Raw genomic sequence first — 27,005 nt, 5'->3', positions numbered from 1 at the left:
TGTTTTGCGGTATACTGCGATAAGTGAGTGATACCTAACCGGACGGCCTGCACAAAGCCCCATTATCACACATCTCCAATATTAATGGAACCCGTTAAGAGAGTAAAGTAATAAGTAAGGAACAAGTTTGTCTCACTAAGCGATCGACTTTTCTATTTGACGTCATTATACAACTTTTTAATATTGTAAAATATAAGTTTCATAATCGAGTAAGATTACGTAACAATTCTCAATATATGTAAAAAACTACCCTTTCGTTAACATACATAAATATTTAGTACATACTTTTTAATAACATCGTCACGGTATAAATATTTGTCAACATGAACTTTCGAAAATTCGGACCAAAAGGATCAAAGGAAGGAAGAAAGGGCACGTATCAATGCTTTAAGATTTCTTCGAACAAGAACTTCTGAATGGTAAGTTATAAATTTAAGAAAATATTCGTTTCGTTTTCAGAAAAAAACGATAAGAATAATATTTTGGTTATTATAAAATTCAAACAAAAAAAATGAAAAAAATAACCCACTTATAGTAACATATTATACACATATGTATGTATGTATGTCACCGTAATTTTCAATAGCGTTAGATTATAGTCTCAGTACGTCGAAAAATTGAGAACCGTAACATACTGCTTAATAATAATGTAACACTTTAACACATTATAATATAATAAATAAATAAATGTTATATTGACAATTTTACTTTTAAATTTATAGGTCTACTCTTAATGATTTTAATACGTCACTATAGTTTTAAAAGGTTGCTTTTTGGCAAAAACTCCTAATTTCTGAGGAGTCAGTGCGCCCTGTTACTTAAATCGAGAGGACGAATTATCAGTATAATTGAGCTTTAAATTAACAAAGACAAAGGCAAGTTAACAACGACGTTAAGGAAATATGGACGTACAACTTATTGAACTGATTATGAAGATTAATTTTGTACTGCTAATGGTAAAGGATAAAGTCCTTCTTCGTTTTATATAATTATTATATAATTATTCATCATTAACTTATTAAATAAAAGGCTTTAGCTTTTGTTTTAACATATGGTCGACATGTTTAATCAAAATATATGAAACGCATCAAGTACTTGAATGGCTTATAAGAAAAAATAAAGATTAGTTATTTTGCGAGTGATATGATAGTTTGTAAATCAATAATATGAAAGTTATGTGTTACATTGAACAAATGCTGTGAAGCGTACAAACTTAGCGGAACTACAGTAAAAGTAGAAAGTTCGTCCGTCTCTACGCGACAAAAACATCAATCGAGCATATATACAGCTTATTACTATATGATAATACAATTATATAATTAAAAGGTAATTTATGTACTATTCAACAATAGAATATATTTAAACGTGTACCCTTATCAAAATTAACTGAAATATTCATAAAATACAAGCAAACTACGTCGTAACCCTCGCTTCGTTTAATCAAATAAATCTTGTCCGTCGATATCTGTTTTCGACAAGCTCTTCAACAATACTACCGTAACTGCAAGCGAGAAATAGGAAAAGTAGTCGAATGAATTCTTGTGACTAATACGTCTTTTAAAATCTAAACTCTCTTTGAACAATTTTAATCCGCTTAAAGCAATTTATAGCCATTATAGCTTATTATACTAACGTTAACTATTCACTATGATCTAGGTTAAAATTTTAAGTCAAGGGAAGGTTTACTGGGGTGTAAGGTTGTGGTTGTGTTGTGTATATAACGTGTATCTTTGTAAAAGATAAATAACAAAATATTTCGGCCAGTTTAAAGTACTATCAAAACATAAATATAACAAAAAGTACTATCAGCAAGAAACAAGACGAATTATTTTACTTTAAACGTTGAATAAATTAAGAAACCATCCTTTACCGAGGGGGTAAATGATAAATTTAATGAGACTATAATAAATAAATGTACCTTACCCACTTCTACAAAAGATTTATTTTTTGCGCAGTTAAAAAGATATATTTTAAGATGATAAAACAAAAGCTTGATTTAAATTTATATTCTTCAAACGATTCTTTGTTCAAAAAGTTGTCACTGTGTGCAATGGGCTGAGAAACATTATTATTCCGTTTATTAATTAGTCCCGTTCTAAGCGGAAAAGACAGTGAACGGCTCGGTTGTCGCAGTGAAGAAGTGAGATCAATAGGAACCGACCGTGACACAATTTTCAGTATCCGTAAGGCAGACAGGGTTGCGGCGTTCAAAAATAAACATTCAGTAACTATATCCCGTTACATAGCGAACGCTGTCGAACAAAGTGTAATTTTTTCAGTTTGCATAATAGAGTTTGCACTCTGCGGTTATTATATTTGTGAGCCTAATATAATGTTTTCGTATATAAAAAAAAGCTTTTATTAAGATGAATGATTTAAGAGATTACTCTTTTGAACATTAAACTATAATGTTATGTAACAGTTAATGTATATGTAACAGAAACTGTTTCGAAGTATTATAAATATTTGCCTTTCTCGTGTTTAAAATATCCACTGAAGTCGATAAGGAGATACTTCTTTATACATTTTATATACTATGTATAGTCGGATTTAATCAATCATAGTAATCCGGAGCCACTAGGCTGCGAAGCCGGTACTCAGACAGATGTTCCCTAGAATGTATCCTATTCACGCCTCACATAATTTATCTTATTTGTTTTCCATTTAATATTTTTAAAATACAGTACATTATGGAATAATTTATTTTGATAAAGATAAAAAAAGTAAATTAAAGTTAACATATAAATATATACATAATATTATATTATTTATTGTTATGTAATTACACTAAAAAGCGGTACGTGTGCATTAACCGAAGAATGTGGGCTCAATTAAATGTGTTTAATTTTTGCTTGTTAGTAAAAAAAAACATACAGACGAAGCCCACATAGGTCGGATGAAAATCACACGTATAATATTTACCAACTCGCATTGGAAGGGAATGGTGGTATAAGATCAAATCGTATACGCAACAAGAGCGAAGGATTTGCCAAATAGCGTGTCATTTACTGCTGTTAGTAAACATTATAATCACGTAAAACAATTTCATTTAACAATGTATTTTGGATTAACGAATACACTTTGTATCAGAAATTCCCTTATAGAAGCGGTAAACGCTACTCGACTTACCTAGTTTAGGTATCGTACAATTTCCAGCGTAACTATATGACCTACTTACATAAACAATGAATAGGTTAATAAAGAGTTGTATCACAGAACCATCACAAGCTATAATGAGACATTTTTTAAATCCCTGAGTAAAATTTAGCTTTTAAGATTAAATAAAAATGTAAATAGCTTTCTTACTTATTAATCAATCTACATCCATTAAAATATCTTAGAATTCAATTAGAATTCAAACAAATAGAATCATGTAATATGACACATTCAAACTTCGTGAAATATAACAAAAAAAATCACAAACAATAATTAATTTAAATAGAAATCCAGATATATAAATCATAACTAAGGAATTAGTAATTTTTTTTTTTAAAAAGCTATAAAAGTAGAAAAGGAAATCGATTTCCGTAAAGATATTATTTGGAATAAATTTAATTTAACCTCAAAAACCAACATAAAATTTTAGGAAATTCATCAATAAATTCGAATCTAATCTGCCTCTGGTGTTGCGACAGATAAAGCTCACTCACCTTTGCACATAAGCTCTTTGTTTATATATATAGTTATAGAGGCCAGTATTTCCTTCGCGCCTACGGTTTCACAAATAAAATAACTAGAGCTACTCGTAGGACCGACAAGATCAGGTGAAGTGTGGGCGGTTTGAGCCAGTTCTGCGTCAGATTTCATCACGTATGTACACATATATATTAAACATAAACCATGTAATTTACGCCTGTCAAGGAAAATAATAATTATTCGATATTAAATAACGATAGAACTCAAAAGACAACTTCGTTGCATAGATTTGAATTTACTCGAAAGCGTTTCATTATCTTGTTATATGATTGGCATTATTATAAGAAGTGAAGCAAAACGAAACTAACAGGTGTACCTCATTACGCTCTTAAGTTATAATGATGATGTTCAGGAAGCCTGGCGCGATATAACGACAAGAGACGGATAAAAGAAAAGGCACAATGGTCCAGTCGGACCAAATGGCAAGAGAATTAGTACAGGACGGCCTGAGAAACGTTGGACAGATGACTAGCTATGGCGGGCGCACAATGGATTATAAAGGCGAAAAATAAAAAACTGGATGAAGCTGGAGGAGTCCTATATCCAAAGAGGGGAAAGTGAAAAGCAAATTCTAAATTTTAAAGTCACCATTATTCCAACCAATGAATTCACACAATCAACATAGAGTTGACCGCATTTGTTTTATTCTGTTTTGTTAGACTATTTGGAAATTTTGAAAGACTAGATATATATATATATATATTTATTATATAGGTTGACGCACGGGCAAATGGGCCACCTAATGATAAGTGGTTACCACTGCCCATAAACTTTAACCATTAGAGCGCCAATGCACCACCAACCATGAAAACTAAGATGTTATGTCATTTGTGCCTGTAGTTACACTGGCTTACACATAGGCGGGTCTGCACAAAGCCCTCAAGCCCTCAAGTATATTTGAAGCTGTACGTGAAATAGCTTATTCACGTGTATACTATATGTAGCAACATTGGTTTTCATTTGGAAAGCACTCAACTCACAAATTTGTTCCTTATAATTAGCAGTTGTTTATTTCTGTACTTTATGTGTTATCCCGTAATGTAATAATTTAATTGGAATAAAAAATAAAGTTTACAGCGTAACGCGGCTCGCGGCGCTGTTTAACTATTTATACGCTCTACGGAGCGTTTACGGGGTGCTACGACGATTTTAATTTTATCTCACCGTAAGTTGTTTTTAAATCTGTTGTTCTTTTTAAATACAAACTTAAATTGGCGAATACGAAAGTAGTGATTTAAATGAAAAACCAAGTCATCCGGAAAAAATAAATAAACTTTTTTAGATATTTAATTTATGCCATGTCATGTTAAGTTGTTGAATAAATATACTATGTTTTCGTCTTTCAAGTCACCATACTTGGTTTTCACCAATATCACTGCTCTGTGTGATTCAACGATATTAGATTATATAAAAATGAAGTATTAGTATTATTTTTTAAATAGAAAAGGTTACATAATTTTATGTATTACATTTCCGATTAATGAGGGATCTTCAACTATAAACCTAAGAATCAATATAAAAAAACCTAAGAATAGTAATACTAGCACATAAGAAGTGTTATTGGAGGTACATTTAAAAAAAAACACGCTAATTGCTCGGATACAAGGTGTGGTGACGAGTATAGAATAACATGGGAGGAGTAAACACCAATTTTCCCATGTTTTCATTTAGGGAGCGTATATGACTTAGAGGCTTGAAATTTCGGAATGTAGGGACGCACTAAAACAGGTTTATTAATATTATTTTAAGGGGCCAAGCGGACCCTTCCACTTCAATCGCCAAAGTTATGATCAATACAACAAGACAAACGAGCTCACAAACATACACACAGATCGTCAGCTACGTTTCCTTTTTGAATCTATGCATAATCTTTTTGCACATTAAATGCAGAAACTTTATTTTTGAACACCGGAGAATTTAAATGTTAGTGTATAATTTTATTAGTTTTTAAGTTATAGTGTCATGTGAATTAAATAGGTTTTATTAATGAATGGCCTTACATTCTAAAATATTTAAATAATTATATTACTAAGTGTAATACCATATTTTATTAACAGCTATAAGATTATTATAGAACACATTATGTGAGGCCAGAAAGCTTAAACATTTGTAATATACATATGTATGTATATATCTGTAAAAAATCAATATTGTTAGGTTCAAATTAATTTCAAATAGCTTCAGTTGAGGTAAAATCATAATTAAGCCAAAGGCTAATTAAAATTATATATTTGATACAAATGATAATAGTATCTCTATAAACCGCAGTTTTTGAATATGTATATATGATAGATTTATATAAAAACGAGTTGTCATCCGCGGCTTAGTTCGTTGATCATCAAGTGGTAGGAATATTAGTATAGATAAATATATCTGAAGAGTACATAGAAAAATATCATATTGAACATAATCCGCATTTATGTATGCATATTAACGAAAATAGTTTCATTACAATTACATGAATGAAACAAACAAATATTTCAGATAACGACGAATAAACAATGAACAGCAAAATGTACAAACACGACATAAAGATAAAAAATATATTCTACTTAAGAACGAGGTCTAAAAAGAAACTTTTTAAGTACGGCATGTGCTTACGAACATACAAGAGAACTTCGGTACTGTACGCAGTCGCTTTTAAATGCATCACGAATCCATTACAATGACGTACAAAATACTATTTGGCTTAATGCAATACAGAAGAGCAACAATAATGTTCAGCGAATAAAGCGCCCAAAACTACTGTTTCATTACTCAAACCAGCTAGAATTGTATGAAAATTCAATACAGGTTTTATATTACTTTAAATTAATGTATTAAAATCAATCATTTTTATGAGTTAAATTTTAAACTGAGATATAAACAAAAATATAAAAAAGTATAATAATAAACATAAGTAATATAATAAAATTATTATTATAGTATAAAAAGCAAGGAATCTTGCATTTTATCTAGTAAAAATCTTTGTATTTAATATCATATATCAACGAGGTGAAAACATTGGTACTTCAAAAGTTCTCATAATAAATTAAATGATAATTTATTTTAAAAACAAATAGTATATATTCTTATTATGAATAGTGGCATAAATATGATATTTTGATGTTGCATAGCTTATACAAACGCAGGAAATAAAAACTTACCCTATTATATCAGTAACGAGTCAGAGATAGTTATTGCTAAAAAGTTTATAAAGGTTAGGAAAACTAAGTTTTTGTTTAATGAGACAAACAAGTTGCTATGAAGATATATAAGAAGATAATGAACAAGAGTTTTTTTGGAAGTAATTAAAAACGACACAAAGTAAAATAATTACAAGGTGCTTTGATTTTGATTTGGCAAAAATTAATAACTCAGAAATATATGAATATCGAATCTTAAAATTTTATACTCATGATATACACTATCAAAAGAATAATATTTATAAAATTGAAGTGATATTTATATATATTTTGGACTTTGTTTTGATATTAATATCACTCGTTATACCCACAACTGCTCTAATTTTAAACATGTGTATATCGTTTTTTTAACATTTATTTTGTTAGATTATAATATAAATAACGTTTTGCAAATTATCATATTTTTCTTAATATTATTATGGAATGTTTAATACATAAGGAGTTCCAATGAAAAGAGTTAATACTTCTCATTGATAATTTTAACAAGTTACTTAGATTTCTTTTAGAACTTGGTATTTGTTTATTATAGTTTTTTAATCTTGAATGATTGAGTTAGGTTGTTGAGTGAATGTATGAATGATTTAAGATGAAAATGTCTACATTATTAAGAATCATTGTTTACCTTTATAAAACCAGCATTCTTCGATTTGATGGCCCCCATGCAGTTATCATATAATCTTTTTATTAGCACCTTATACTATATATTATTTAATAATATTTCACATATATAAATAAGAACTTTGAGGATAGTTAACATACAACGTTCAACAATAGGTATATATAGAACTATTACACATAAAACATTTTTTATACTATATTCCTAATTCTTTTAGTTATTATCAATTCCTAATATTAAACGCAATTTAGCATAAGACGATGATTCTAAAGATTTTTTATTGTTTATATTTTTAACGGCAGTCGAAAAGTTATTCACAAAAGTCCATAATCACTTAAGAAAGAATATCACAGGTGGATTAAGCGACATACAAGCGAGACTTCTAATATTTAAAAATCTATAACATTTATTTCTAATCAAGTCTACAAGAACACTGTAACATGAGATAGGCCCTACAATTGACGCAGGATATGTTTATACAACACGATAACTATAAAATAAATTTTATCATCAGTCTACAGTTCAACTGTATTGTAACAACCATCAGAAATAATATCCATTAACGACAAACGCAGTGAGGATGATAAAATCTTCTTTGTCCGTGCACTTGATAGTAAAAGCTTTGTATTTACACAAATAAAACGTCTCAGTTTTCGGTGCAAAGTTCTCTTTCGCGACATTCGACACGTCAGTGTTTAAACGAATCGAAGCTTTCAGGACACACGTTTGTCATCAGTTCATTTTATTGTGAGTAGAGAAAGTTAACCTCAAAATAATATTTTTAATGCTACGTTTAGGAAACGATTGTGGTGTCTACGGCGCAACGCCGAGCGCCGCGGTCTGCGCACACTCCGCCGAGCATCCCCGAGCTCTCCCAGATCTTACTCCGATGTTACCTCGGGCTATTTTGCTAGTAGGTACTTCATCTATTTTATGTAGATATATTAAACGAGATCAGGTAAAATATGAATTACTAGCCCCCACATCGACCCGCCCACCCTCTAATACTGTTATCTGACCATGATATACAACGCTTGAAAAGAAAAATACAAATAAGGCATGTTATCGAAATGACCGCTGTTATTGATTTATCTTTTCAGTGACTGAATAGCCGCTTGAATTCAATGTACATGAAGTACCAGATATTCTATGAAGGAAGGGATTTGTGTTGTATTTGCTGGACTCAATTAGCTTTAGAAATACACGAATGTATGTATAAATATAAATTAATACACATTAGGACTAATTTGCATTAAATATATCTTAAAATGTATATTTTTTATTAAAATAAATGTTAAATGCCGTCTTTTATCATCTTTTCAATAATGTATTCCTTGTTTTATTTAATTAAGTTTGAATTTTAATTATGTTATTACTTTTAACAGCCTACAATCACCATCTAAAGTCTACGATTCTTAGGAGTAAGGCGTTAGAAGGTTAGATAAGAAAATAATGATATTATTAGATATTTGTGGTTTCAAACGGAACTTACGGATTAAGCTGACCCGAGCTGTAATCAAACCCGCGACCCAACGTATAATCCGGGTTCACTACACTGTACATCCTTAGTTAAATTATAGAATAAACTAGACGGACATTATTTTTCAAAGAAATGTGTGTACATATCTTATAATCATAGAAATGAGACATTGACCATATTTTCTGCCTTTACATCGAACATCAGGTAGTATCTGAGTCACATTTTAGTATTTGACATAAGTTCTTGTTAAACAATATTTTTTCGAGATGTTTATCGTTTAATTACGCTTGAAGCGCTGGAGGGGTTTATGAAAACTGACATATAAGAAGATTATGTGCGAAGTAGGACATAAACTCCCGTTTTAATTTATTTTTATTTTATAAAAAAAATATAATGTTCTCATTTATAAAGTAAGAAATTGAATTGATCAAGTCTAAAATAACGCTTGGGGTTATATATTTAATAAAGTCTAAATCATAATTCATTTCGAAAAAGATTAATATTCTGACGTAATATTACGCCCCGAGGTAAAAATTAATCAGGTTGCGCAATTTTAGGGTTAATTATAACATTTCGGTAAATCTACGTATTCTGTATTTTGTTATTTCATATTTACGTGCAATTTTAGTGCGATCGCAAAAATACAAACCGAATTTAAATATTCTATGTATTATTATTATATTAAATAATGAATAAAAGTACATTTAAATCTTAATTTTAATAAATTATAATAATAATAAATAGTTTAAATATTTACATTTAAAAAGACGGACTGTAAAGAAATGGAAGCGTCAAAGAAGCTTTATATTCTTGATTTGGATTTCCAACTAGGTCTTACATTAGTAAAACCTAGCTGTTCGGTCGAAGAAGTAATTAAAATCTTTCGACTCATCTTGCATCTACAGGTCTAGTTTTGTTCACAGTTGGGATTTTGTTATTTTATAGTTTATGTTTTAAATCAATAATCAAAAATTGTAAATTGTGTAAGAATGTATGTTTTAATTATATTAATCTGTACTTATATAAAATGAAATAATAAAATTTTTTAAAACTGTCCTTTATATACGAGTAAATATTTCAATCAGAGTATTTCAACGGTTTTAATAAAATTTGCAAAAGGACGTTAAAGACGGTTGCTAAACTATCCATCTACAACACCTCGTAAAACTAATTTCATCGGGGCGAGGCGAGGCGAGGCTAAAGAGTGTGTCAAAAAAATAGTCATCCATATTTTGTATATTCGATAAACATAACCCTTTCTTCTGGGATAGTCGGGTAAAAACTCTACAGCGACAAAAATAAATTAAAACTGGTCTTTTTTAGCAACAGATTTTAACGTCCCTTTACTAATATTATTAAAAATTGTTAAGATTCCCTGTCTATTTAATTAATTTCAAAAATGCCCAGTATGTATTGAATACCTTTGAAATTGCCATGAAAAGAAATTCGATAAAGAAAAGCGATTCAATATATTTTAATAAATAAAAAAACAACACAACATAATATAAACTGATATTCAGATCATAATTATGGAAAGACGATAAAGTATTTTCTTTAATAATCTCTTATTGGGTTGAAAGTAGTCTGAAAGACATCATTCGAAACCAGATTACAGACCAGAAGCTCACGTAAAGTAATTCAATCAGTGCTTTGGGATGCTATTTGATAAATGAAGTAGTGTCAAGTGCTGAATTCTCAATTAAACCATTGACTGAATCGTGAGTGACACCATACACTTCAAGCTGCTTTCTGCAGATAGATTCGAATAGATAATTAAATAGAACGACAAATAATACCCACACAACAGACTTGTATAATACGTATATAATTTAATTCAATATCAAATGTATATTAAAGAAGAAATTACAGTGTCTAGTCGAAAAGTTATTTGAATAACTTGAGCTCCGAAAGGTTTTATAAAATAAAAGCCTAATTTCCAAAGCATTTTCTGTCTACAATTTATCCCTCGTTATGTTCTATTGATGCAAGATAAAATGTTAGAGTTTACCGCATCGCAACCTTTTCTACATGGCTCCGTACGTTTAAGTGCTCATGAGGCTTAATAACTCCATGATACTTAAAAAGGCGCTCCCTATTTTTAGACTTAAATGCGTAATGAAATCGTTTGGAGAGTACTGCAAATGGACTAACGAGCATTTATCTCTCAATTAATCGAATCAACCAACGACTTATCTAAAAATATTTTATTTTATTAAATTTCAATTTTTTTTTTTACCTATATAAATATTTATATTTTGTTAATGTTCGAAAGAATCTAAATAAAGAAATACTTATATCGCACAGTAAAATGATACTTATTTTATAAGTAGTGTAAGAGAAGTGAATATCCAGTAAGGGGAAATGAGAACTACTTCATATTTATAAAATTTCAAGTGTTTGTATTAAGCTGACAATTTATTTTAGCCTTCGTTGACAGAAACATTTTGAAACTCATAATACAGATTGTAAGTTTTTAATATAAGTTTTTAAGAAAAAAATACACTCCAAGAAAAATTTTAACTTACCTCGCTAGAAGTCAGGTAACAAATCCTGGAGTCGGTGCTGTCGATAGAGGCTTGCTGCACGATGCCATAACGGGATGACTCGCGATCACTCGCATACTCCGACCGCACACTGTCTTGTCGATCGAAAACTCCTCTGTAACCAAATTAATTCGCATTTTTCTTCTCTCTAGAATTGAAAGACTGAGTTACAAATTTTGTTTACCTTTTTACTATTTTTACTCTAACTTACTTGCTCTTTAAATCTCGCAAATATAATCGATTTCGGTATATCATCCAGTAGAAGGAGATTGATTAGAGATTGCACTCTAATTGCCTTTATATACTTATAATGTACTTAAAATAAAGCATAAGCTGACGTTCTACGAGTTTAGTATTTGAAATTATTTCATTTTGTCACTTGACGTGAAACTGTGTGCGACAATGCCGGATTACATCTGTGTGTCCTATAAAATCACACACTGAACAAGGAACGTAATAAAAGTTGGGGTAATGTTCTTAGTACGTGACAACTAACGGAAAATAAAAAAGTAATGGGTATTTTTACAGCTTTCTCTAATACTTCTTTTACTCAGGCTTTATTAGTTTTTGTCAACGTGATGTACGTTACTGTTATTTCTATAAAATTTTGCGTTTTAATAACGATATATTTTTATATTTTTTTTTACAGTAATTACGATAACTGTTTATCTATTTGACTAAATCCACTCGTTTGCTTCCGAATTTGATCTTCCATTATCCCTTATTATTGTGAATTACTGCAGTCATTGTCACTTCTGCTTTCTAAAACTTATTACACGAGAACCAATAAAGGTCAAGGAAAATACTCTTTCCATACAAAATAGAAGTCGGTCAGTAACAAAGAGTAGGCTATACTAAATCTGATAAAAGTGACCAGAAATAAAGAAATACGAAGAAGAAGGTCAAACGTAAGAAGCATAAAGCTGAACCTTTAAGATACCATTAAATATACCTATTTTTTACATACACAAGAACATATGGCTATTACACTTAACATGTTAACTTATTTTATACTCCTAGTCTGTAGTTACATAATCATATATAGAATATATTACAATTGAAATATCTATTTAAGCTTCGTTTTAAGCGTCAGTCATGAGTGGTTGTGGTCTACGAGATAATACGTAGATCGGTTTCGTAGAGCTTCGCAACAAGTCGAGACATGAATTACAGTTCTAACTATTGTTTAGCAAAAGCTGATCAAGGATAAAAGGCTACTATTGTCTTTGAGATTAAATGTAGAAATTCAACCTTTATAATTTTGTAACAATTATTTCTATATTATTACAACAATTATTATTATTATGAATAGGTAGAAATAAGAAGCTCAAAATATAAGGAATACGGAATACTTTTCATGAAAAAATCCAAATAAGGCTACGATTACAGAACACGTGTAATTCTCATAAACCAGATCAATATAATAATTATAAAATTATCTTTTACGTATAAAGTATACGTATATTTAAATCAAATCGGGCTGATGGAAATTGGTTTAATAAAAAAGGTAAAAATTATATGAGCGCGTTTTCCACGTGACACGAACGAGTCGATTGAATTAAGTTTAAGATTTAAGGGGTGTAGCCACGCTAAAATCAAAATTTTGCTGATTATATTCATAGTGAGTTTTACGAAACAAAGGTCTATAGTTTAAACTGTTGGTTAACAAACTGTTATTCAAGACATTGTCTTTTACGTATATATTTAAGGCTTGTAAAGTTTTGTGTACCCAAACCTGGACCAGTATGGTTTTGACGGCTTAAGAAGTTTATATTCGTTATACCTATATAACATATACACAACTTCATTATCACACACAAATAAAAACATGTTTACACTATGTATATGATCTTGTATTAAGCGACATTCTTTATTTTTTTTTTACGATTTTTTAACAAAAATGTATTGACAGAAGTAGAAATATACTTCATATTATGTATAAATGAGTACTTTGCCCCAAAAATATGTATTGTTTTTGCGGAATTGGAATATTTTATTTGTAGTGTGATCATACCTTAATTTAATATATTAAATTAATTCAATTAGCGGTTTCTGAGCTATCAAGTTTCAGTCATTATGTTAACGAAGGGACCTAAGGGGTAAGTTTAACCTGAGCAGTTTGTTAGTTTACAGTATAGTTTTATTATTAAATGTATTTGCGAACACATCATATTAACCCCGATCAATCTTGCTTATAATGAAATAACGAAATGTCTACATAGTATAAAATAAAGTCGCTTCCCGCTTATATGCTTAGATCTTTTAATCTACGCAATGGATTTTCATGACTACAAGTGTTTGAAACGGCATATTTACCATGTTTTTTATTTTTATTTGGTGGAGCTCAATATTTCGACATTATCTACGAATGTCCTGTTCCCGAGACACACTTTAAAATTTTCTATGGATTTTCATGTCGATTTTTATCAACAAATCGAATAAATTCCTAAGTAAGTAATAATAATAGGGTATACAAAACATTGTAACAAATTCACCTTCAGTTTCTAAAAAAACCAGATTTACAAATCCATGTTAATACATTTACTATTCAAATTAAAGACAAAATATTAAATTTGACGTTTATTAGGATTTCGTAAGCTTCAGGTCAGGCAGTCAGTAACTGAAGTTTTTAAATAATAAAGGTATTTTTTATGATATCGGTAGGCGGGCGAGCAAATAGGCCACCTAATGGTAAGTGGTCACCACCGCCCATAGACAATGGCGTTGTAAGAAATATTAACCACTCCTTACATCACCAATGCGCCACCAACCTTGGGAACCAAGATGTTATGTCCCTTGTGCCTGTAGTTACACTGGCTCACTCATACTTCAAACCGGAACACAACAATACTGAGTACTGCTGTTTGGCGGTATAATATCTGATGAGTGGGTGGTACCTACCCAAACAGGCTTGCATAAAGCCCTACCACCAATTAAAATTTATTTGATGAATAAAACACTTACCGCTGCTCAAAGCTATCAGCTCTATTGCTTCTATAACCGGAATCGTTAAGGCTTCCTTCATGTCGGAGACTGGGTAAGGAGTCCCACGGTGAACGACGAGGCCCAGGCGGCGGGGCGCCGCGCCAGCCGTCAGAGTGGCGGTACCAAGCGGAGCGCGCCGACTCTCCGATACATGATGCGCAACGAGACGCGCTTACGAAACTAAAAAAGATTCAGCATTTTAATGTGTAGTCTTTATTAGTTTTAGTTTATATCAATAAATGCAGTATTTTTATTAAAAACTCTTAGAACGAAATTAGGAAAAATTTTCAATATAAACTTGATCAGATTTCTTTGATAATAGACGATTAATATATGAGTATTTTATCTGTAAAAAATAAAATATGAAAAAATAATGTAAGTAGTACATTTCACCAGTGAATAGTGAATATCATATTATAATATACAAATTATTATACATTTCTTTAAAAGCTTTAAACTAAATCTAAGTTGATCCTGAAATTTTCACGTAACACAGGATTCAAGCACATTAATATATTCATAAACTATTGTAGTTAAGGTGAACATTGAACATTCAATATAGCGCTACATAACAAACCCGAGATTGTTAAGGCGAGATAGTCAAGATAATGCGCTATTTCAATGCATTTAACCTTTCTCTTTTCCACTCGAATGAGATGACTATACACATGTTCCATATTAAGTCAGTCTATTTTTCAAATGCTTTTATTAATCCAAATGTTACGCTACACGACGTAGTCGATTTAGAAAAACGAGGTTATTCATTCGGTCGCATTTTGTTTTTATGTGTATGTTCCTCGAACGCTTCGCTGCTTGTAAGCCGATTTAATGCCTTGAGGATGATCATAGATTAAGTAGAATTTTTTTGTGTAATTTGTTCTGTGTTCTCAATATACCTATATGCCAATTGTAAACAAATTTTGGACACCAAATGGAATACAAAACATGTTTAATTTCGTTGATTTATTTTGATTATATATAAAGCAACTTTTTAAATATAAATATAATAAAAGGTTTTTCTTTACATATATTTAAAATAATAAAAATAAACATGTACTGTTTTTTTATATTTCTTTGTTGAATAATCAAATATCAATAGATACTATCAAACGAATAATAAAATATAAATTGGGAACTTTAAACTTCTCTAAAAATATATTCACAAATGAAAATAAAAGCAAAAGTACGAGCTTCTCTCCCTCCCGTAAAAAGGCAAAGTGAAAAAGTAATCACAAAATAAAATAAAGAGGAAAATCAAACCGTTTCCTACATTGGGTAACCTAATTTAGAATGGACGTTTCGACAATCCCCAAGAGTCACAACAGCTTCGTGTCAGGTTGAAACTCGCTTCGAATCTATTACGAGTTTAACAGCATCGGTATTATGAGAGGAAATGTACGGGCGAGCGCTTCTGTGCCTAAATATACCTTTTACGTGATTTACTCGAAGTGAATTTCATATTTTGAAAATATTTTTCCAATTTCCTTTACAAAGTTGTTTTGAAAAATGCGTTTCTTGTATATATCGATTTAATTTTATGATTTTACTAATTCCTTGGAACGAAGTTTATTATTTTGTGTTATTTTTCATATGAACAAGTGGTTTTTTTTTAAGAGATACACATTAATAATTAAAAAAAATCCGTTTTAGCTGTTGGTACAATTTGTAAGATTTTAGCTATCTATCTCATTCGTGAAATTAATCCAAACAGTCCGATGAACAGAAAAAATATCAAAACATGTTTTTATTATTACAGAAACTAAAAGTATACATATATTAAAGTATGTATAGATCTAGTTGAAAAAAGAATGTATAGCGCAAATAATACAGAACCAATAATTATATAAATATAATGATGATCAAAGTACACAAAATACGACGATGATCAATAATAATCATATAATAATGACGACACGAACACATCTTTATTTGTTGTATCAAATATATATATATAATCAGCATTTCTTTTATATTATATTTATGCTTTAAACGAAGGAAGTATACCATTCAGCGTATGATTCAAACATTTATGTAATACGTCCATTTCTAAATAAGGACAAATCTGAGATAAGAAACCGAGTAGCGCCCCGCAGCGGATAAAGAATACGGGTGCTCCTTAATAGAATTGAAAATAATGTGATGCTTTTTATCCTATTCTAGGGGATTAAATAGCTTTGCGATATAGTTTCAGACACCTTATTGAGTACTAAGGTTTCAGTTGAACAAAAAATACTGTAAGGTGTTATCGAAGCACTGTATTTACATTTTAAATAATATCTTTAAAAAAAAATTGGAAATTTAAATTCTATCAAACATTACTGAGTATTTATATGCTATTGTATGCGTATTTGTATTTAATGCTGAGTAATTATATAATATAAAATAAACTACATTCTTAGCGTGAAAAGGAGAAACATCGACAGGAAACCGTCTTGTGTTGGATGACTACCACTGGTGCTGTAGGAGTATACGCCTCACATCTACTACTTTAGAGAAGTTTTATCCACCAGTTTGCTACATATATATTTTTTATTTAAGTTTTAACATCATCGAGTTATATTCAGAAACACTTCATTGTGAAGTTTACTTGCATAAAATTGATATGATTTGAATTGAATTGAATTACTAAAGAAATTTCCTATTACAGTTTATTTAAAACAAAAAAAAAACCAGTTACTTATAATACACATTAACATTATTACTTAAAGGCAATATCGTGGCACTAAACTTAAAAACTCGCATGTCATAAATTATTATTTATCACTAAAAGGTTTCGCTACGTCATGTATCAAGTTATTGAAGTTTATTTACATTCAAGTATTTATTTTATAAAGCCATAATACAGGTAATAAATATTTTTTATAAGAATCTATTATAAACTTTATTAGTTTGTCTCATTCAAATCTTATTTGATCAACTGATTTTAAGCCAGTTCAACCCAACAACGGATAATGCCAAGAATATAATCACCAAGTTATATCGACAGGAACTCTGAACTTTGACTACGGCGATCAATCTTAAGGACTAGTCTATTGCACTAGATATTATATTACAATGCATATATAAGGTCCTTACATTATTTCCGACACTCGGAAATGTGAAACTGTTAACTTGCGGGCGGATAGTTTTAAGTATTTATTACTCGAAATTAGAACCTAAGACCTTATATTATACAGCCAAACAAGCTGCCGTTAGAACATTGTGGTCAAGGAGAGAAATATAATGAAATATTTTTAAGTTTTTCATTAAACTGTATAATGAATATTAAGGTAAGATAGAAAAGAAAAGAAATTAATGAATACAGTAATAAAAGTTTTTGACGTTTTATTACGAAAATTGAAAAATATATATCAATAATCCTATAGACAAAAAAAAAAATAGTAAATTTATAATGGTTTACAACCTTGTAGACTAAAAAATATATAGCACAGTACTCTGTTTTTTTAATGTGCATTTGTTTTGTATTTCGTCCTGATCATTAATAATGTAATCACACAATATATATATATTTTTATTTAATTTTTAATTAAAATTATGTATTTTTAATATTTTTTAATACACATGTAAGATTTTTTAAGCATTATTGACTTGTCTGATGTTAGTTTTGGTTCAAGTAATGTATTCGTAATTGATATTCGTGTAAATACATTTATGTTTAATTATATTAATGAACTTAGTTTTTTTTTCATTACAATTACTTACATTGGAATAAATATTTGACAAAATCGAAAGTTAAATGTTTGTAACGCATCAAGTATTCCACGTATGCGTTTTAATAAGATCTGAAGCTGTATGCGAGAGAAATATAAGCTTTTTTTATATATGTTTATATACTTTAAAGTTAAGAGAAATTTACCGGCAAATGAGTCGCAACTCAAAATATTCCAGTAATCGGTTAAAATATCTTCAAAAAATTATATAAATATAATAACAGAGATTTAAGCAAAATTTTACTTTTTTATTGTCAAAGAAATAATTAAAATAATAATCGACCTTATAATTTCACTCACCTTGACTGGTGGTCACTTAGATATCCTTGATCTCGATCTCGTATGCGATCCCTATAAAAAAAAAAACTATTATTATATTGATACAAGTAATAAGATAACAATAAAAATAACCAGTTTATTTTCTATTCTTTTTTCTTTACTTTTGTCTCCAAACTTGATATAAGTAGGAGTGTGCTTGTATATAAATAGATAATATATACTTTGGCTTATATTACATTATTACAATATTATTACATTATTGTTTCGTTAAGCATTTTATCGCAACTATCCAATAAAAAAACCTTCTAAAGTAATAAATAAAAAAAAAAAAACCCTCGATAAGAATTTCTTAAGGAACTAGTTATAAGAAGGAGAAGCAAATTTCTTTGTTTCCTCATTCAGACGGGACACAAACAGACCTCGTATTGTGGTCGCTGAGATAGCCGCGGTCGCGGTCTCTCTCGCGCTCCCGCATCAGCTCGTTGCGATCACTGGAACAATGGCAAGATTTTAATCAGCTCGTAGATTAAAAATAAATCGATTTATAAGAATAAATACGAAAATTTGAAATCATTACGATCAAGGATGAGATATTGTACGATTTCTTAACGATTAATACAAAGTATTTGCGATATTTGCTCTTATTATTTGAAGTAACGGAATATCTTAATGTACTTTAATTATAACTCTTTGCAAGTTTCTTGTATAAGGAGAGTGTTCGTCTTCCATGTATTCTATCTCTACGAAGATAAAATATCACGACTCTTCTCGAGATTAATTTTAACTAGTGTAGCGAGCCATTCCGTTGTTTATATACATATTGCAATTTTATTTGCCGAACAGTGACCACCGAACCTTGAGAACGTTTTAACGTTTTACTATTTCATTCGCAAGCGTTAATTGGTTAATACTAAAGGGAAATATGAATAAACTCATTTAAATAATACGCCTTATCGTCGTTTCAAGATGGCTTTTGCAATATTAAATCAAAGACGAAATATACTTCATTCAAGTAGGCGTCAACGTCAAGCGTCAACGTTTTTGTCATTTTACTAAATGTAAAGGTATTCATTGCTAATGACTATTTAAGTACTTTAAGTAATTATGCCGTTTATATAAGTATCTTATTAACCATTAATGAAATACCTCGTAATTTTCGTATAAAACGCGAATTAACGTATTCCTCTCACAAGCGATAACATAATTTTACATGGTATTACATGTTAAATTATGTAAGTGTAACCCCTTGTATCAGCAATGCTATTTAAAGTCATACAGGCATCTTTAAAAATATATATCAAAAGTAAAACATTTAAGAATTTGTTATTGTTACATATAGTTTAGTATTCCTCTGAGTGTTATTTATTTAAATTGCTGTGTCGTATCCTCTCAACAATAGTAATTTCTTTCAAGTTTATGAAATTGGTATTAGTTATAACTATGTATATCTTTATATGTGTAAATAATATGCACATATATAAATGTAACTGAACTCCTCCTAAACGGTTGCACCGATTTCCATACATTTTTTTTTTTGTATATTTTAGTGGATCCCCTTATTGTATAGATGGACTCCGTACGTGACGCTGCGATCGGGAAGTAAAATAAAAATGTTATTTCTCCAGAACGCAGGCGGAACAGGCAGCTAATGTTTCTTCATAAATGTAGTTAGTAGTAACCTTTTTTTAATAAAACTAGTGCTCGACCAGTAATCGAAATTCAACTAGAATCATTATTGAAGTTTTAAGGAAAACATATATGAATTTGTATGTTTCGATTATATATTTTCTGATTTTATTTCCTTTTTTCATTTATGTTAAAAATGCTTATTAATCCACGAAATAATAAAGGAGGAAAATCGGTTGACAAATAGAGAAGAAATTGCTTTGTCTTTGGCTATTTATATAAAAAAAACCTGAGCTCCAGCGGGATCTAAATTGTAAGGAATAGCAGCTCCGTCTACAGACGTTACATCACCGTAAGCGCTTTAACAGGTGTGGGGTTTGAAGGTCAACTAAAAACTTGTATAACAAGACGCTGTGTTTCCTTATAACATTATGTAAACCATACCCACGTTAAACACGAACTTCTGCGGCCTTTATTTCGTATCAATAGACTCCTCGGGTACAGGATAGATTTTAATTTAATCCATAATATATTGTTAAAATACATCATTTTATTGTAACTTAACAGATTAACTGTATTTCTACAGGAGATACAATTAAACAATAAGCATGAATCATACGTGATACACAGGACAGGGAAATGGTTAAAGGATGTTTTACCTACTAAAGCTAAACTCAAGCATATTTGACTGCAATTAAAGATATTCTTCTTAATATTAAATGCGTGTAATTATTGCAGCAGTTTTTTTATAGTCATATACAAGAACAACCTGATTCGGAGATTGTTTTCAGTGAAAATTGAGAATTTTTGTTTATTATTTTAACTCTCTCGTCGTCTTAATCTGCTAAATTTGTAAGTAAATATAAAGTTAAGAGACTATGTTTATGATAGGCATACACTCCTATAGCCTCTTTCCAAAATATTTAAAAAATACATTTTAAGAATTATTTCTAGTTTATGATGCCAATTGTTTTTGAATATCTTAAACTACGAAGTTAAAATGTAACTGTTACGTTAGTTTAACTTAGTTAAACTTGGAAAATATAATTTATTTAAGATAAAAATGGCAACAATGGGGGTTCACTGCCAAGCCTTCGCAAACGATGTAGTCTTTGTTTTCTCCTGTCACCATACCAGCGGGTTGCAGACTACAGTTGAATCCACCTTAGCGGCCGTACAGGAGTGGGGCGTCGCAAAAAAAATGAGCTTCGCAGCGCACAAGACCAACGCGATGCTTATCACCAAGAAGCTCAAATTCGACGCTCCAGTGATGGGCGAGGTGGACCACGGAGGAAACCCAAGTACGATAAGCGTGGACGCCATTACAGTCTGCTTTGAAACAGAAAACATGAGGTTATCGCATATGAGGACAGGGGGGGGAAGATCTGAGTTTCCTGAAACCCGAGGTCCCAACAACATTTCCCATAGCAAAGCCGGCCACCATCGAGTTAAATTAAGCGGATCTGAGCGATTGCAGCTAAAAATAGCGGCGCAGAGAACGGCCCAGGCCCCGAAGTGCCTTCGAGACAGACGGCCGAGCCCTGGACCTGCAGTGACGGCGGTGACGTGTTTAATCCGCGATCTGGTATCTCCGAAGAACAAGACGTCGCACTCACCCCAATCAGACCCCGGCCCGTCGGTTTCATCGAACCGACAAGCGCAGCCAATGAGGGAATTCCTGATGGTCAACGACCCGGGAAAGCCCAAAACAACACGCTCCCATTTTACAAGGGCCGATAAGAGTCAAGTAATACCACCAAAGCTGAGACCAGCGTCAAACCCTCGAGACCATGCAGTGAATGCTTTCCTAGAGTTCCGGGCTATTGTGACGGCCACCCGTGAGGTCCACTTAGCCACCTGCAAAAAGATCATGCAGACCTATCGACGCGGTAACGAAAAGCTGCTGGTGGTGGAGCTTGAAGAAGCCGAGGCGGCCACATACAACAACGACACATCCCAAGTTATCAAAGGGAAAATGTCGGGGCGATGGATCACAATCGAAGCCGCGAAAGACCTGAAAGAACAACTTACACGCCTATTTGGCGAAAAAGCTAAATCAAGGGTACGAACTACGGCATCCGTGCTAGTGAACGGGTTCAACGAGAGCATAAAATGTAACTGTCTTACGGTCGACGAAGCCCTCATGAACCACTTCGGAGTCATAGCAATGGCGGCACAGCGGTCCGGAGCTAACGAGGTGGTCCTCATCGGGGATATCAACCAGTTGCCTTATATCGACAGAGAAAATCTGTTCGAAATGAGGTACTGCCGACCTAGCCTGACAACAAATATCACCTGTGAGTTATCCTGTACAGACAGACCTACGGCGACGTTATCATAGTCAGTAATTTTATATATTATATATTATCACATATTATTTACTATAGATTATATTTTAAATTGATAAAATGTCAGTGTGTGCCACGTCTTCCAAGAAGACAACAAGCTCGAAGTCCAGTGAAGATCTGCTGACGTTCAGTAAAAATATAAAATAACGCCAAAATTTATAAAAATAAAATGTAAAAAAGGGCACGGGCAACTGTGTGCCCGTGGATTTTGTAAATTAAATTAAAAAAAAACACACACACACATTTGATTAGACATGGATACAGGTTGTAATTGAAAGTAAAAGTACTCATATTAAGCCTTTGCCAGGCAGTGGGACGTTAACAAACTGTTTTTTTTTTATTTATAAAACTAAATTCCTATGCTAATGCTTATAATTATAATTTTTACCTTTACAATTATAGCCGAATATACGAAAAAAATGGTTCACTCTCAAGGCGCTTATGAATGCTATGTTTTACGAGCCTTGTCATATTAACAAAATTAATAATACGGACTGTAAATAACACAATGAATCGTTAATCTATTTTTTTAAATTATCGAGTACCAACAGTTAGAAATGTATTTTATTTTTAATATACCTTACATAAAAATCGTATACTAATTCCTTGCGGATACCTAATGGAAGTGTATTACAGTGTAGCATTAATTTTTATGCTAAGATTAATTTAGATAATATTCTCCTAACATAAGAATAAAATGACGTAAATTATGATATTTATAACTGATTTCGGCCACGGTCATATCCAAGGGGCGTCTAGCTAATTTTCAGACACTAGACTGCAGCTGAGATTTTGTTGATATAAAAAAACTCGATGAGATAAACAGGACAGTCAAATTAAGATTATATTTACATACATACGTTTTATTGAAACAAAGTTAAATCACAATTCTAATCTATCTTGCCGTTATTTGTATTGCCAAATATCTAGGGATCTCCTACTAAAGTTCTATTCAACGGAGTCTGAAGCCAAAATATCACACTCGCCATTATCATGTATCTCGGTTTCTAACATCGAAGTAAGATAAACAATACCCTATATCGAAGTTTATTGCTATATATATATATATACATATGTGTATATATATACTAGAATATTGTAAAGCAATAATCGAATATAAATACATGTCAGTTACAAGAGCTGACATGGCTCAGTGATTAGAATACGGGAATCATAACCAAAAGATTTCACGCTCAAACGGGCACGGCTTAATTTTCAAGTGTTTAATCTGTTTATAATTCATCTCGTGATCGGCAATTATCGAAAACGTCGTGAGAAAACCTGTTTGTGGTGGATGAAAGTCTGTTACCCGCATTTGAGCAGCGTGGTGGAATATGCTGAAAGCTTAAACGGTGAAATTTTCGGGCTATTACTCACTTTAATAAAAATACTAACTGAATATTAAAATTTTAAGAAATTAGTAATTTTTTTACAAGATTTATTTAGATAATTATGGAGGCGGTGTTTGATTAAGCGAGACAAATCTATGTAATGAACGTCGTTGATTCCAAAAGTAAATGATTTAATATTGTAAATATTTACATTTAGCAGTGAATAATGATATCGTACCTAGTACGTTGAATTAAGTATATATATTAATTAATTATTTAATTTACGTTCAAAATTCCTACGCCTTGAAGTTCAAGCTCGCTTATTACCAAATTTCGTCAAGTTCTGTTCAGTAGTTTGGCCGTGAAATCGTAACAGACAGACAGTGTTACTTTGGCATTTATAATTTTAGTATAGAATACACTTCCTCAAAATGGTATGTAACGTACATATTTCAATATAAAATTGTCATTATGTAGTTGACGCATTTCTTAACATCATCAAATATAATTATAGCTAGCATATATAGAGCTTATATACACTTGTATACTTGTAATAACATTAATTACAAATTTGCAGTATCTTGCAATATTATGTATCTTTCTTATATGTATTATATACTTACATATAAATCAGATAGACTAGATCTAAATTTACAAGAGACTGGTTGCCTCTATTAGATGACAAATTCATTGAACTGAAAGATGATCTGTCTATCCATACCAAACTATAAACCTACGTAACATAAACGAACTGCAATTCTTTTTCCACTGTCTGCTCTCACTCGAGACAGTCGAACGAAACGGATTCTTACATTTTATATTAAATATATTTATAATAAGTCTAACAACTCTTTTAATAAATCAATTGGATAAAATTAGATATTAAAGGAATTATGAAAAACAAAAATAAAACGATTTGTTCACGGTGAGTGTTCTTTATCAAAAATTGAAGAAGATACACTTTAAAAACGTAAAGGAACGTAGCAGTTCTTATGCGCCAGGTTGTCAAGACCGGATGATAAAAGACATTTTGATTTCCATCTTAATAAGTGCCGTCAGTGACTAATATTAAAATATATTAATATTTGACCAATGATGTGCTAACACATTTTTGAACTTAGACCTTCATAAACGTACTTGAGACATGCGTTTGATTTATAGAAACAAACATTTTGAACCAGTATAGTACATATTTATTATAATATTTCGTTAATTTAAATTATAAAGTTTTTGATCAGTAACATTTTAAGTAAATGTTTCCAATTTTCGTAAATAAACGCCATTTTCCGCAAAAATAAGGCGAATTGTAATTTCGCGTATTTACTAATTGGCTTAAATAACTAAGTATATTTAGGTCATGTTCAAACTTACGGAACATGCAAAAAATTAACGAACAAAAGTTAAATGTTTTCATTTAATTCCATAAGACAAGAACATTTGATTTTTTTAAATATATATGTTTTAGGGTGTAAAGATCAAATATATTCTTCCCAACATACATAAAAATCAGATTTGTATAAAAAAATTAACAGTCAACTTTTTTTTTACATTTATACCTTTATGAATTTGTACTCAAAAAATTAAATGAGTAATTTAAATGAAAAATTAAACGAAGAAGATTTTGTTTTTCATTAGCTGGTAACAACAACAACAGTGGAATTATAATGACGTGTATGAATACAAATGCTAGTTCCTGAGCACTAAGCACGTTCAACCATCCAAACAAATGTGTTAATATATAAATATCAATAGTTAATTAAGAGACACAGACAACAATAAATATTACTTTTTGGTTTTACTTAGGACGTTAAGTGAATAATATTTATTTTCTAAGAGGTGTCCTTTGCCCTTAGACATTCAGTACCATTGTATATGATTAAAAGGAATTAAACCAGCAATGTCAACTCTGATTACTCTAACTGGTTCACCCAAAACGATCGCATCCAGCATTTTTTTCTTACATGTACGAATATCTACGCTAGTTGATTTATAAAATCAATCATTGGCAATTGTCAAATTCAGGTATATACAATTGTTGAGAAGTAATAATGAAAAGTAAGTAATATACAGACACTCGTTCGGCTAATTAGCCACCTCTTCTAGACGACCCAATTGAAGATAAATTCAAATATAGAAACATAAGTTGTGTCACAAATGCACTCATAAATATTTATATTTGAAAAATATGATATACAGTCGTCATAAAATTAATTGGAAGCACGTAGATATTTATTTATTTGGAAAAAAAATAATTAAAACAAAAATTTTAATTAAAAAAATGTATAAGAAGAACACAAATCAATCAATTTCCTACATGAGCTATTTAAAGATATTACTTAATTTGAAAAAAGAAATGTTTCAATTGTGTAAAGCCGAATATCAAAGACTTTCACGACCTGGAATTTTAATTGAAAACGGTAAAATTTATGACGAATTTACGTCTATAAATTATGTTATTGTGTTGCCAAGTTTATTATTTTCGAGACTTCAAAGACCAGGTAACAGTAGCGAAATAACAGATATATTGTAAGAACTGCGCTAAGAAATCTTACTTCGAATACTGACGACATTAGAAGGTCGACAATGAACACGAACATTTTAAGAAGTCTTGGAATTATAGCGTCATATACTGAAATAGGGGACAATAGGTTAATTTGATGATACGTTGAAAGTGTTATTTCTCAATGACAATTTTCCCTTTTGAGTACAAAATCGTTAGAAATATGATGTTGAATATATGTGGTGAAGGATCATATTTAATAGTATGAGGAGTAAATGGATATTTTAATACATTGCCCCATGAAATAACTTGTGCTATTAAGCTAGTACTGTTATTTAGAACAAAGCTTTTAGCTATCAACCCTCATATCATATTTGGACCTTCAAATATAATAACATGCCAATTATTAGGATTTATTTGAAGTCCATATACTTTAAAAATAAAAAAAAATATCAATAATAAAATAGATTATGTTAAAGACATAATCAACTTCAGGTTACTATAAGCGCAATTTATTTATTTATATCAAATATTAATTTAGGTACCTAGTGCGTTTTCACTTCGTCAGAATGTAACTTTATAAGATCTACATGACATGTTTATTTAGTAAGAATTCAAAAGTTTTTTATACAACTTTATTTTACGTCAACAAATGATTTTTTATGGAATATGAATATACACTCTTAGTGTGTTGGGACGTAACCCT

At 30.7% G+C, this 27,005-nt stretch overlaps 2 protein-coding genes across 13 annotated transcripts in view; one reads left to right on the top strand and one right to left on the bottom strand.

Annotated features, from left to right (window-relative positions):
* The window catches only part of LOC113393579 (programmed cell death protein 2), a 324,102-nt gene that overhangs the window by 171,181 nt on the left and 125,916 nt on the right, over positions 1-27,005 (top strand). The gene's annotated exons all lie outside the window — the stretch shown is intronic.
* Sif (still life) overlaps positions 1-27,005 on the bottom strand; it is an 85,524-nt gene that overhangs the window by 40,434 nt on the left and 18,085 nt on the right. For all 12 annotated transcript variants that reach the window (XM_026630181.2, XM_026630188.2, XM_026630171.2 and 9 more), the window contains exons 17-20: positions 18,914-18,985; positions 18,516-18,566; positions 14,485-14,685; positions 11,503-11,635 (exon numbers count right to left, since the gene is read on the bottom strand). In XM_026630181.2, coding sequence (XP_026485966.2) covers positions 11,503-11,635; positions 14,485-14,685; positions 18,516-18,566; positions 18,914-18,985 — 457 coding nt within the window. The remainder of the gene's footprint in view (positions 1-11,502; positions 11,636-14,484; positions 14,686-18,515; positions 18,567-18,913; positions 18,986-27,005) is intronic.

The sequence above is a fragment of the Vanessa tameamea genome, chromosome 6, assembly GCF_037043105.1.
Source record: "Vanessa tameamea isolate UH-Manoa-2023 chromosome 6, ilVanTame1 primary haplotype, whole genome shotgun sequence".
Taxonomy (NCBI): domain Eukaryota; kingdom Metazoa; phylum Arthropoda; class Insecta; order Lepidoptera; family Nymphalidae; genus Vanessa; species Vanessa tameamea.
The sequence above is the reverse complement of the archived record's forward strand: the minus strand, read 5'-3'. Positions and strand labels throughout refer to the sequence as shown.